Source organism: Pseudoliparis swirei, chromosome 11 (assembly GCF_029220125.1).
Source record: "Pseudoliparis swirei isolate HS2019 ecotype Mariana Trench chromosome 11, NWPU_hadal_v1, whole genome shotgun sequence".
Taxonomy (NCBI): domain Eukaryota; kingdom Metazoa; phylum Chordata; class Actinopteri; order Perciformes; family Liparidae; genus Pseudoliparis; species Pseudoliparis swirei.
The window spans coordinates 23452228-23467171 of NC_079398.1; the positions used below are offsets into that span (position 1 = coordinate 23452228).

Below are 14944 nucleotides of genomic sequence, written 5' to 3' on the forward strand. Positions count from 1 at the left end.
ATACATACTGTATGTATGTATATATATACATACACACAATATCCCATAGAGGGCGCTACGGGCAGGCAGAAATGATCCATATTCAGCCGTACAAAAAAGAAACAAGGCATAAACTGATAAGAAGAATCCCACTTCTCTCCCTGGCAAGACCAGCAGCCGTGAGGAGGAGTTGATGTCAGCGCTCGCCGGTCTCCAGGCCGGCTCTGTCCAATCAGAGCGCGACAAAACACGGCAGTATGGTCGGTGGTGAGGAGCCGCCATCGAGCACATCAACACAGAGGCGCCATCAGAGAGGCGCTCCAGAGGCTCCAGAGAGGCTCCAGAGACGCTCCAGAGAGGCGCTCCAGAGAGGCTCCAGAGACGCTCCAGAGAGGCGCTCCAGAGAGGCGCTCCAGAGAGGCGCTCCAGAGAGGCTCCAGAGAGGCTCCAGAGAGACGCTCCAGAGAGGCGCTCCAGAGAGGCTCCAGAGGCTCAGAGGCTCAGAGAGGCTCAGAGAGGCGCTCAGAGGCTCCAGAGACGCTCCAGAGAGGCTCCAGAGAGGCGCTCCAGAGAGGCTCCAGAGAGACGCTCCAGAGACGCTCCAGAGAGACGCTCCAGAGAGGCGCTCCAGAGAGGCTCCAGAGACGCTCCAGAGAGGCGCTCCAGAGAGGCTCCAGAGAGGCGCTCCAGAGAGACGCTCCAGAGAGGCTACAGAGAGACGCTCCAGAGAGGCGCTCCAGAGAGACGCTCCAGAGAGGCAGCTCAGAGGCGCTCAGAGAGGCTCAGAGGCTCCAGAGGCGCTCAGAGGCGCTCAGAGACGCTCCAGAGAGGCGCTCCAGAGAGGCGCTCCAGAGAGGCTCCAGAGAGGCGCTCCAGAGAGGCGCTCCAGAGAGACGCTCCAGAGACGCTCCAGAGAGGCGCTCCAGAGAGACGCTCCAGAGACGCTCCAGAGACGCTCCAGAGAGGCGCTCCAGAGACGCTCCAGAGAGGCGCTCCAGAGAGACGCTCCAGAGGCGCTCCAGAGAGGCGCTCCAGAGAGACGCTCAGAGGCGCTCCAGAGAGACGCTCCAGAGACGCTCCAGAGACGCTACAGAGAGATGCTCTCTCCCCCTCAGGTTTCAACATGAATCATCTCACTGGTTTTATTAGAGGACAAATCGCTTGCAATCAAGAGATGCGTAGTGAGATCTCTTTTTAACGGCCTTTTTGTCTCGTTTAATATTTTCTAGAGAGACTTATTTGCATCAACTCTGCCCTCGTTGTTTCAGTGCAGAGCAACGTGCTCCACGTGTTCCTCCACCTGACCATGAAGTCAAGAACACTGCAACCAGCAGAACACCAGAAACCTCGGTTGTTTCCGAGCTCTCAGATGATCTTCTGACTTCTGTCTTTGTGACGGATTTGTTACAGCGTCAGTGATAATGTTTGATTTTGTCTCTGGAGCTTAAAGATGACAAACCATCCCCACTAACCTCTGAAGCCAGCCGACGGCTGAACACAGAGCCCATGTGCATTTTAATCCAGAGAATAAACCAAAGACAACCGGAGAAGTCGGAGCCAAAGGGTGTGAAGTAGCCAGGAGACTCCCAGCTCACCTGGCGTCATCAGGTGAGTCTCCACGAGGAACAGCAACTCCACCGCAGGCTCCACACGGACAATTGATGGAACAATTGACTGAATTGCATCCACATTTTGTGTGTTTTTAGTCTAATAATAATTAGCATCTTGGTTCATTGATATTCTGTTTCAGGATATTATTCAAATGTTTTGGAATTCTGGAAATAATGACAATATTTCACCAATTTAACAAAGATGTTCAGCCTCACATGTGACTGGATTTAAGAAACAAGTCACTTAAATAGTATATCGCTGAAATACTACAGACTCTCCTCTCTTATTACCATATTATTATCTATGGCACAGATTAATATTGTATAAAACTGCAGTTATGTTGTGAGTTTCTAATCAAAAACCTGATTATTCCATTAATAAAATCAGTTTTCTTACCATGCGAGCTCTAACACTCTACTGGGGGTCTTTTGATGGACATTGCTCTGCATGCAGATGTTGAAGTGTGTGTGACATTGCACAGCAATACATCTCTTTGCTCTAGCATGACGTGTTCTTTGGTGTAAACTGTTGGACCATAGAACACATGCTGCTGCACATAATCCAGTGGATGCATATCTAAAATATCTCCTCCAATAAATAATAAAGTTATGAGTTGTATTGAAGAATGCTGCTGAAACAGGGAGAATCCATGAAAGCACAGCTGTAAATCCTGCAGACAGACCGGGCCTTAGACTAGAGCTCACACTGTGGGTAAACAAGTCACCTTAAAACATTTGTAAATCTTCCACCAGATTGATGGCAACGCTACGTGTCTCATATGGAACAGACCGAATCTATTGGTTTTTTCGCAAGTCACCGCTATTGTATACTTTATTTTCTTCAAACCATTAATTTACCACATATGGGATTAATCTGATTTTTTTCTAATGAAATGTTCCTTATCTCCTTGGTCTTTGGGATTATGTCGGGCAGTAGAGGAAACACCAGAGAAGCATCAACCAGTCGGCATCAATTTTTCAAAAAGCAGTGATTTCTGAACTCCGTCCACACATGAATTAAACATGAGATATTGTGTTCAGTGATTCTCTTAGAGCAGCACGGTGATACCACCGCCTGAACAGCAGGGGTTTCAAATATAGTCGAGGTTCTCCCTGCAGTGACATTTACCTACCGACCTGGCCCGTCTGGAAACACTTGTTTTATTTAGGTTATTGTCTTAGACCTCAATATCATTAGAAATCATTATTGTGATTGTACCGAAATTAGATTGTCGGTATTATCATGCAGTAAATAATTTCCAATGTGCATTAATACAGCAGATTTTATGTGACGGTTGAATCTAAATGGGGACACACACCATAGCAGGGTGGTGAGTTGAGGCAGTGAGAAGCACATCAGACCAACAAGTCAATTACGTGTGTGTGTGTGTGTGTGTGTGTGTGTGTGTGTGTGTGTGTGTGTGTGTGTGTGTGTGTGTGTGTGTGTGTGTGTGTGTGTGTGTGTGTAGCTGTGTCTGGGTGAGCCTCTGGGCTCTGCTCTTAAGCTGACTGACAAAGGCCTTGTTTGGACAGGATGGATCTTCTTTTTTTTATTTTTTACAGAGAACATTTTGACATGTTGGAAGAGCACAGGTATAATAATAATAACATTAATAACTGAATTCCATTTAACTGCTTTATTTTCAAGGCCCTGTTACTGTGCAGGCTGGCTCGGTGTCGCATGTCGAGGCTCTTGCATGAAGCTGAGCCATTGTTGCTGTTCCCACCATGACAGCTCAACATGTCTGCTGTGGAACAGGCAATTCATGTTGAGGGTGATGTGATTAATACAATATTGTCAAGGCTCCTCAGTGTACCTTAGTCTCATTGCTTTTTCATTTGCACATGAGTGCGATTGTCAAATGTGCTTTGTTTGCAACATTATTTCTATGAATATTGTCAGGACAGAGGTGATACGGCGTCAACAAGGTTGTAAAAAAGTCATTATACAAGGAGAGCCATGCCATTACAATATATGACCAAAACAGATCTGAACTCAACACATGCATGCACATGAAGATGTGTGTAAATAAAACCTGACCTGAACCAATGGAGCTGCATTTCACCTGCTGAAGACCAAACTGAAGGGACGATGTCCCAGAAGCACCAGGAGGGGAAGACAGCCGAGGCCTCAGAGCGTCTTCAGGGAGGAAACCAGGTCTGGAGAGTCTCTGGTTCCAGACTTCATGTCAGTGACCGCAAAGGACTTTCAACCAAGTATTAAAATGTACAATTACATTGATGATGATGTTCAATTCAGTTTATTTGTAGAGCCCATTTTCACAAATTAGTCTGAGTGCTTTACAATCTGTACATATAGACATCCCTGACCTTTGACCTCACATCGGATCAGGAACAACTCCCAAACAACCCTTCAAGGGGGAAAAAGGGAAGAAAGCTGTTAGTTTGTCCTTTACTTTTGGTCCTTAAAGGAGGGCCACGTATAAAATGTGTTGTAACTTCTCCACCGTTCACCTGATTAAAAGACCCTCAAATTAAAGATGAACGTCTCTTTAAGACATCATGATGGTTTCATCAAAATCCACTGGGGTGGTTCCAGAGACAACATGAGGACATGGTGTCGATGTCCACATATTTATGGACCTGACTGGATGTAAACACTTACAGTCGTAGTTCATACGTACGTCTGTCCACTGCAGCAGTGATCGTACATGTGAACCCACTGATGTCCCCGGACCGATACGAGAGACAGCACTACGATGAACTCCTCCCTGAACAGGATCGGTCTTCATTTGATTTACAGCAAACTATTTTATATAACAGCTGTGGCTTATTTCAAAACCATAAATAAATCCAGTTTTCACATCTGTGTGATTTCAAAACCAAAATTAGAATAAAATCCATAAAAACTAAAAATGACATCATATTGAGACAACGCCCACAATAACTCCCCTCATAGTCGATAGAAAATCAACAGCTGTGTTTTCCCTGATTGTAGGAATGATGTCACACACCACCTCTCTGCATCGCGAGGCTCCGCCCCTCCGGTCCAAGGTGTTCTTCTCCACAAGGACACAAGTATCGATTTTGTGATTCGATATTATCTCTGAGTGCAGAAAAACAAGTTGTTCCTTTGAGTCTCAACAGCTGACGCTTGAGTGCTCTTGTGGGGAGGTATACGTTTTGGTTTCCCCGCGACACAAAGACATTTATCTGGGCGTTGCTTGTTTGTTCCAAAGCCATTTCGCTGAGCACTTACTGGATGCGATATCCCACAGGAGGCAATTACAGTCCATTCTATTTCACAATTACCGTGATCACCCGTGTGGCACAGCTCGACGGAAATAACAGCCTCCACAGCTGGGACGAATAAATCAGAGCTGCGAGAGCAGAGCAGGTGGAATCGTACATTAAACTGAGCTTCACTGCATCGTCTTCCATAGATGGGGCCTCACAGGGGCCTCACAGGGGCCTCACTCAGAGCCAAGGAGGTGGACATCGGGTGTTAGTTAATGCAATATAGACATTTTCCATATGCTACGCACAATTGAATGACACTTTTTTCATTTGTAATCGCATTCATTTCACTACAATATCAAATACAAAACATGAACTCAGATTGTAGTTTTAAAGGATCAGACAACAAAAACGCTCTCGCTCAAAAGCTTTAATGTGAACGAATTTCTTTGCCGGAAAAAGTCGTTTCTTGAAGATTTTTAAAAAACAGTATTTGTGCCAATGGTACCTTCTTCCTTCACAGTGAAGTGATGCAAGGCCCCATGTGGTGAACGGACTACACTTGTATGGCTCTTTTCTCATCTTCCGATTGCTCAATGCTCTCCATCACTAGTTGTTAAGGAATGGCTTCAAAAGAAAAAGGTCTTTACTCGGCAAACATTCAGTGACGAACCGACACAGACGAGAGGTCGACAGAGACTAAACACACAGGGGGGCGAAGCACAGGAGGAACAATGAGGGCGGAGCCTGCTATCACACAGGTGTAAACAATGAGGGCGGAGCCTGCTATCACACAGGAGGAAACAATGAGGGCGGGGCCTGCAATCACACAGGAGGAAACAATGAGGGCGGAGCCTGCTATCGCACAGGTGGAAACAATGAGGGTGGAGCCTGCTATCACACAGGAGGAACAATGAGGGCGGAGCCTGCTATCACACAGGAGGAACAATGAGGGCGGAGCCTGCAATCACACAGGTGAAAACAATGAGGGCGGAGCCTGCTATCACACAGGAGGAACAATGAGGGCGGAGCCTGCAATCACACAGGTGGAACAATGAGGGCGGAGCCTGCTATCACACAGGAGGAACAATGAGGGCGGGGCCTGCAATCACACAGGTGGAAACAATGAGGGCGGAGCCTGCTATCACACAGGAGGAACAATGAGGGCGGAGCCTGCAATCACACAGGTGGAAACAATGAGGGCGGGGCCTGCTATCACACAGGAGGAACAATGAGGGCGGGGCCTGCAATCACACAGGTGGAAACAATGAGGGCGGAGCCTGCTATCACACAGGAGGAACAATGAGGGCGGAGCCTGCTATCACACAGGAGGAACAATGAGGGCGGGGCCTGCAATCACACAGGTGGAAACAATGAGGGCGGAGCCTGCAATCACACAGGAGGAACAATGAGGGCGGGGCCTGCAATCACACAGGTGGAAACAATGAGGGCGGGGCCTGCTATCACACAGGAGGAACAATGAGGGCGGGGCCTGCAATCACACAGGTGGAAACAATGAGGGCGGAGCCTGCAATCACACAGGAGGAACAATGAGGGCGGGGCCTGCAATCACACAGGTGGAAACAATGAGGGTGGAGCCTGCAATCACACAGGTGGAAACAATGAGGGCGGGCCTGCTATCACACAGGAGGAACAATGAGGGCGGAGCCTGCAATCACACAGGAGGAACAATGAGGGCGGGGCCTGCAATCACACAGGTGGAAACAATGAGGGCGGGCCTGCTATCACACAGGAGGAACAATGAGGGAGGAGCCTGCAATCACACAGGAGGAACAATGAGGGCGGGGTCTGCAATCACACAGGTGAAAACAATGAGGGCGGGGCCTGCAATCACACAGGTGAAAACAATGAGGGCGGAGCCTACAATCACACAGGTGGAAACAATGAGGGCGGGGCCTGCAATCACACAGGAGGAAACAATGAGGGCGGAGCCTGCAATCACACAGGTGAAAACAATGAGGGCGGAGCCTGCAATCACACAGGTGAAAACAATGAGGGCGGAGCCTGCAATCACACAGGTGAAAACAATGAGGGCGGAGCCTGCAGAGGTGCCACCTGCCCATGAGGACTAAATGACATTCATTCAGCGTAGGCACAGATCCGGGAGGCGTTTGGTTTCAGTGCCTTGCTCTAGGAGCAGAGCTCGGGGTTGAACCCCCGGTCCTCTGATTGAAGGACCCTGCTCACTACGGAGCCACAGCCGCCCACTGGCTTGAACATAATCCCGTCACTTTCTAAATGTTTTATAATCCCCCATCTCTGTTCAGCATGCGGCGGTCAGACAGTTGACCGCGAGGATGAAATGTGTGGACGCTTTCCAAGAAACTTTGGTCAGGAGAATAATGTATGACTGAAGTATTTGTTGTACGTCAGCGAGCATGAGTTCCCTGTAAGGCTTGGGGGGGATGACCTTCATGGAATGCACGAGTCCTCCGATGCTTTGGGACGCTCCTCACAAGGTCTCTACTCCACCTCCTCTCCATGAACACTTCACCGCTTGCTCCGCGGGATCCACATGGGAGATGTGAGCTTGGATGAAGTCCATTGAAAAATGATGATATCCTACTGACATGTCATCTAACACCATCTGGGCCAAAAATAGGATGAAATCAAATTTTTAGATCCAGTCTTACTACTGGAATATGTTTGAACACACTCCCAGTATCCACTTCATGTTGTATGGTACGCTTCCCCATTTATGAAAACAGCTCCTGTGGACAATGAATTACTTATAATAAGACATTTAAATATAAAGAATGCAGACGGGGCTGAGAGCTTCAGTGATTGTCTGAGTGAATGTGAGATGAAGATAGAAGCAGCGGTGAATGCAGGATAAGGTTGTCAACATTGTGGTGTTTCCAGATCGCAGTATGCTGTGATTTTACAGTTTTTCTCAATTGATTACACACAAAAACTGGAACTTATAACACAATGACCACAACCTGTAACTCATGTGCCAACTCCCTAAACCAATTCTGCTAAACTATAAGCACAATTATCTGCTTTAGACACAGATTTCAATTGTTAACCACACTTTCTTCAAAACACTAAACACCATCCTCTCTACTTTGCACACTTCATCAATGCCAAAACCTCCTCGTGTCCAGACAGAACACACTGCTGTTCAATTGACAAAACTTACATTTCTACGGCTGTTGTGCAATTTGGAATCAAGGCTTTGGCAATATAAGGGCCACAGGTGACCTCCTGATTTGAAGAAGAATGGATGAAAACATGGAAGTTTGAGGAGACCAGAGAGGCAGAGGAGTATGTTTGTTGTCCTTTTTTATTTTCACTTTTCTTTCTTTTTTTGTTGACTGTAGTGGTCTATTTTCTATTGTTTGTTCTGTGAAAAAAATTGAAAAAAGAAAGAAACATTTTTGTTGTATATTTGTGTGTTGTTTTATATTTTGAGTTAAAACATTATACATTTACAATATTTTACAACAGGAGAAAGCGTACAGTACCACTGGACATGAAAAGGCATAATGCTCCTGATGAGGCCTTCATGCTGGTGTTTTCCCATTTCATCGTAGTGTTTTCCATTGAGCACATCAGTGTTACAGTTTTTTCCGATTGCTAAATGACAGCGGGCACAACTGGAGTCACATGTGCAAAACTCTAACTACAGTCTGCACTACCAACAGTCACCTGAGCTAAACACTTCACATCACCTGCAAAACTCATTCCAAGCAACACAACTCTTAACACATGGTTCAAAACACGCTCAGTGCAGCCAAACAACATGCACAGCCCTCACTGAGGTAACACACACTGTCACTCAGAACATACTGAGGTAACACACACTGTCACTCAGAACACACTGAGGTAACACACACTGTCACTCAGAACACACTGAGGTAACACACACTGTCACTCAGAACACACTGAGGTAACACACACTGTCACTCAGAACACACTGAGAGTAAAAACACTAGCATCAAACACCAATACAGAAAATACGAACTTTTCATCTTTACAGTTTGAACAATTTCAGTGACTTCAAACAAAGTAATATTTTCGTCAAAGAAAAGAGTGACATTCTTTCACATGATTCATTAAATTTTTTAGAACATAACAATTCATTAAGGTAAATGAAAATTAGCAGTTTGCTTCAATAGTCTGTAGTAATTTACGGAATTACAGTAATGAGAAAAAAAAGGTAGAAACTAAAAGTACATAATTCAAACAAATAATTGAGGGGCTAATCCTGCCTCTCTCTAGCATCAGGCCACATGTTGTCATCAACATCACATCTAATGTTCTCTCTTGCCACCTGGGGAAGAACCTTCTGGAGTGCCTTATCCATCCCTGGCAGTCCTCTGGACTCGTGTCCTCACATCCGGCACGCATGGCTTCCAAAAGAGACATTTGGTCATGTGGGTGGTGACCAAACACTTTTGTTGCAGCCTCAACCCTCAACCTGCCTCTCTCAATGAGACCATGGTTCATGACATGCTCTATAAGTGGAGCCCTTATTTCATCTGAAATAACAGCTCTTTGTCTTCCTCCACGCATCCGCCCTCTCCCTGCCTCCCTTCTCCCTCCACGAACCCGTCTTCCTTGTTCCATTTCCAAAATGAGTCTTTCTGAGCTCTACCTATATATACTGTAATATATATCTATATATATATATGTGTGTGTGTTCACTAACAAGTCTAAAACAAGACACCTGCTTAGCCTTTCAGCTGAAATTGCAATCAGCAGTGTTTGAAAGGCACAAGGCTGAAATCTATTCCGTTTTGAATGTGTGGTTCACAGTTTTGACAGCAGTGTGTTAGCATTTGAACAAAGTGTTGTCGATCCTCAGTGTTGTGCAGGTTGTGGTTAAAGTCATGGGATAAGTGTTAGAGTTTTGAAAACTGTGTTCAAGCAATGAAAAACAAACTAGAGTTTGGTCCACATGAACTGCTGCTGTGCAGACTGTAGTTAGAGTTTTGCACATGTGACTCCAGTTGTGCCCGCTGTCGTTTAGCAAATGAAAAAAACTGTAAATCGATGCTTATAATGTCTACTCAAATAATGGGCTGTGTTTGTCATTTGAAAACAAAATACCCTTTTGAGGTGACATAACACTGTTTTGAAAGCAAAGTTGCATTTTGCAGGAGATATAAAGGGTTTTGCATTTTGTGTGAGTGGTTTTGGGATTTGTGTTTAGAGTTTTGAGAAAACGAGGCATGCTTTCAAAAAATGTGTTTAAGCAATCGAGAAAAACTGTAATAATAATGGTCGGATGAGTTCCTTAGACTCTAAATCACCTTCTAAGACAACATTTAAATGACAGAACATTGAATTAATCGTTCACTTCGATGAAACTAAATTAATTAATGTCAACACTTTTTAGGTTAAACGCCGTGAGCTCGAGCGCTGTCTGGGGCAGCCAGCACATCAAACACTAAATAAGGACATTAAACATAGAGCATGATATTCATCCTGCATACCCACATCGCTGGAAGAGGCCTGAAGCTCATCAACACCATTTTGAACTGAACTAACAGGATTCCAACACAAAGCACTCAGTCAGTCCATCGTGTGAGAGCACACTAACACGTGTCATTGTACGACTCCACAGAGTATACGATCACTCTACAACCAAAACTCTCTGAACTAGCAGCAAACAATGTAAAAAGAACTTCACGAACCTTTAATTGTGTCTTAACTTTTAACTTTCCCTTCTTTCTTTTCACTTTTCAAACATTGTGTTGGACAGCGAGACAATGCTGCTAATACCCAGATGTCCATGAACTCATTATTTAACTCGATACAGGCAGACATTGGTAAAATAGACCAAAGGATTATGGTTTTCTGAGATTTTCCATCATAATGTACATGTACCCAGGATTATGCAGATAATTCCACCTGTACAGACGGCTCTATGATGCCAAGAGGCCTGAGCCAGGAGCCTCTGGGAGGTGATCGGCCACTTGTGATCTGCTATCTCAGTTACTGTGCAGCCGTCATAAGCTATGAGGGGGGCGGTGGGGGAGGAGGAGGAGGGGGTGGAGGGGGGCAAGTGAGCAGGCAAGAGAGAATTCGAGTGCTCATTTTCCACCGAGGTATTTTTAGCATTGTTATCCAACATCTTGTTTTCCAGTGTGAGAGTGGTGCGGGTCTCTTAATCACACACACACACACACACACATAACATATTCTCACACACACACATAACATATTCTCACACACACACACACACATAACATATTCTCACACAACACACACACACATAACATATTCTCACACAACACACACGTGAACTACTCTGACTCGACACAGAAGCATCGTTGCTTGACTGGCTAACAGGCTGCCAAATGTCCCAAGCAATAAATAATTTTCACTTGCCACATCTGAAATATTAATTCCACGTTAATCAAGCACTGCTGCCTGCTACACACACACACACACACCCACACACACACACACACACACACACCCACACACACACACACACACACACACACAGTCACCATGGATGGCGCCTCTCTTCTCTTTGAGACGTTCTCCTGCTGCAGCAACAATCTGCCGCGCTGTGATCACGAAAGATCTTTACTCTCTAGGATTGTCGTGTTTCTTTGTATTTATATTTAAATGGTTTCTCTTTTTTGAGCGAGTGAAAAGAAAAAGAAAATTCATTGAAAACATTATTGCAATGTTAGCAGTTTTATGATGATTTCTTGCTAAATGCTAACTTCAGCATGCTAATACAATGCTAGCACACTGATGTTTAGCAGGTATCATGTTTACCGTGTTCCCACATTGGGATATTTATTTTGTACTTATTGTTCATGAGCCAGTTAAAGTCCTGGGAACATGAGAACTGGATCTGACTCTCCGTGGGCCGAGAGGAGCAACATCCCGAAGAGAAACGCTGATTCTTTGATGTCGTCCGCCTGAAAGTCGTCACATTTTAATATCGTCTCAAAGTGCGAGAATTAGGATCATTACAGTTTTTGTCCGTTGCTTGAACACTATCGACACATGCTTAAACCAAAGTAACATAACTTGAAGTTGTTGTTACTAGACCTTAAACAAAGTGTAACCATACCTTAAACAAAAGCGCTGCTTTGCACTTTAGTTGCAATTCTGCAACACACTTGCTCCTAGACACTACACACTATTTCATACATAAGACACTTACTTCAAAAATGAAATCTCAGGGTACCATTGGGAAAACACCTCTATTCAAAATACAACACACATTGGTTCATTGAAAAGACATAGACACACACCTGAAAACACTTTCTTACAAAAACACCAATCCAATCAGCCACAACAAAATTTTTTAAGAGAGAATTGGACATGCTGCCCCAGCGCATGAATGTGTTTACATTGACGAGGCTGGTTTCAAAACAAAAAAAAAAAAACAGACGATAAAAAATATATATAGCCAAAGGGTGGTGCACGTCCACACAGCGGGGAAACATCATTGTGTGTGCCATGCCATCTCTCTTCGCTTACCATCATGCCATGCCAAACCCCTCCCATCATTTACATCATCACATATTATAGATGTTGTATTGATGCAGCCAGGATGGATGGATGGGTTTGTTGTTGTTTGTCTGATAATGGTACTTGCCCCTTACTCGCCATTTCTAAATCCTATAGAGGAATTATTTTCCGTTTGGAGATGGGCGTATATGACCGCCAACCACATGCCCGTATGCCTCTTCTGCAGGCAATGGAACAGGCCTGGAGACATGGAGGTGAGGTCAATCCAGGGATGGATTCGCCACACAAGGGGATGTTTCCCCCGATGCTTAGCGAGAGAAGACATTGCTTGTGATGTTGATGAGATCCGGTGGCCAGACCCCAACAGACGGCAGGATCCATAAACCCACTTGCGCACAATTGTGTTTTTCTGTGTTTACAGTAGTGTATTGTTTGTTTTATTTTTGATTTAACTAAATGTACTGTACTGTAAAATATACTAATGTAATGATTTTGAATTCAGTATTTCATTTTTTTGGTTGTTGTGAAAATATGCCCTCTATGGAACTGAATAAAAACATTGAAAACAAAAGACTGCAGTTTTTTATATAAAGTTGACTAGTGTGTTGCTGCTGATCTGAAAGTGTATTCATATGATGCAAGTGGGCATCATTTTGTCATCAGAGTGACATTTTGACAAAGGATTGTTAGGTTTTGATAGCAGAGTTTCAATTTGACATAGATGTGAATGGTTTATTTCCCAGTGTGGTGTCTTCTTTGCTTGTGTGTAGAGTTTTGACACAATGAGCCAAATTTAGCAAAACATGTGTAAGCAATAGGCAAAAACTGTAATATGTGCCACCACGTGACATGTTTAACTGAGGAATGTTACCCCCCCTCCCTGCATAGACACAAAACCTGGAACCATAACAAACCGATGACTAAATGTGAACCTTTCTCTGGACTCCCTGTCCTCGTAGATCCCAGTCATGACGGGCGCCTTCATGGACTCCTCGCCCAACAACGACTACAACGGCGAGCACTCGCTCTTCAACTCCTCGGCCAGCGTCCAAGCCGCTGCCTGCGTCGCCTCGGAGAGCGGCCAGCAGGATGAGTCGCAGTCCATGTCGAGCGACGGCATCTGGCTGTGGATCGCCATCATCGCCACCATCGGGAACATCGTGGTGGTCGGGATCGTCTACGCCTTCACGTTCTGAGGGACAGACGACACAGACACGCCCTCTGGAGGCCTGAGCGGGGAAACGCTCTGGAGACAGGCAGTGTCTCTCTCTCTCTCTCTCTCTCTCTCTGTCTCTCTCTCTGTCTCTCTCTCTCTCTCTCTGTCTCTCTCTCTCTCTCTCTCTCTCTCTCTCTCTCTCTCTCTCTCTCTCTCTCTCTGTCTCTCTCTCTCTCTGTCTCTCTCTCTCTCTCTGTCTCTCTCTCTCTCTCTCTCTCTCTCTCTCTCTCTCTGTCTCTCTCTCTCTGTCTCTCTGTCTCTCTCTCTCTCTGTCTCTCTCTCTCTGTCTCTCTCTCTCTCTCTCTCTCTGTCTCTCTCTCTCTCTCTCTCTCTCTGTCTCTCTCTCTCTCTGTCTCTCTCTCTCTCTCTCTCTCTCTCTGTCTCTCTCTCTCTGTCTCTCTCTCTCTCTCTGTCTCTCTCTCTGTCTCTCTCTCTCTCTCTCTGTCTCTCTCTCTCTCTCTCTCTCTCTCTCTCTCTCTCTCTCTCTCTCTCTTGCACTTGGCTTTTGAATCAGTTTGAGCCCCTAAGGTTATGGAAGTTGTCGCACTAGACAATGACATATAGACTGCTATATTTCTTCATCAGAGAGGAGGACCGAGGCGTGGCTGCATTTGTCAGCACAAAGTGTTTTTTTGGATACTTCAACTCGCAGTTTGAAAAGTATTGTTTGTTTCCGACAGCTCTTTAGTTAAAAACAGAGACATCAGACCGGCGCTCTCAACCAAGAATCAAGGGAACATGTTTATTGTCTTTTCGGCTAAGTTTGTTTCCATGTTTCTCCGGAGGCAAAAACCTTCCTTAGAACGCAAGGAGGAGAATGGAGTTGAATGGGGTTAGGATCCAGGTCGATGCAGGAGGCCATCTCACACATCCTCCAGATAGCTGCTGTGGCCAAACAGAGACGGAAGGCGGCTGTGGAACATTTCGTGGCGGGTCGTGTTCAAGCCGGCAGCCCAGAGCTGAACGTTGGGCTCATTGGAGGAGCAACACGGTGTGGAGGCACGTCGTCAGTGTGTGGCACCGAAACTCTTTTACTGAGAGGAAACCAACAACTAACGTCTCCTAAAAATGCTTTCTGCAATGCTAACTTAATTATACGCAGTGAATGACTTTATGATTAGATAACTGGTGTCGAGCTCAGTCAGCCCCTTTGAAATGGAGGTTCTCATTGTCAAATACTTACGGTAATATTCACCAGAGATATTAGAGAAATTGAATTGCATCGTTCGTCTGTTGAGTCATGTTAATGTATCACAGATGTTAACAGAACACAATTAAAAGCACAAATTAAATCACAATATGATGTAGCTTACTTTACTGACTGCACCTGTTGGTTTGCTCAAAGTACAGCTTGTAAAAGTATTTATTATCACCCAGAATTAACAACAACAACAACAGGGCAGATTGTTAAATGTATTTTAACACTGACTAGATATGTAATTAACTTTGTGGTAAATGTATAGCAATGTGAGGA

General features: G+C 45.1%; 1 protein-coding gene across 1 annotated transcript in view; it reads left to right on the forward strand.

Moving 5' to 3' along the window:
• The window catches only part of LOC130202025 (uncharacterized protein C14orf132), a 34232-nt gene extending 20664 nt beyond the window's left edge, over positions 1-13568 (forward strand). Inside the window, exon 2 of the mRNA XM_056427303.1 lies at positions 13214-13568. Within this exon, the coding sequence (XP_056283278.1) occupies positions 13214-13450 (237 nt within the window). The 3' untranslated portion in view covers positions 13451-13568. The remainder of the gene's footprint in view (positions 1-13213) is intronic.
• Positions 13569-14944: the final 1376 nt, after the last annotated feature.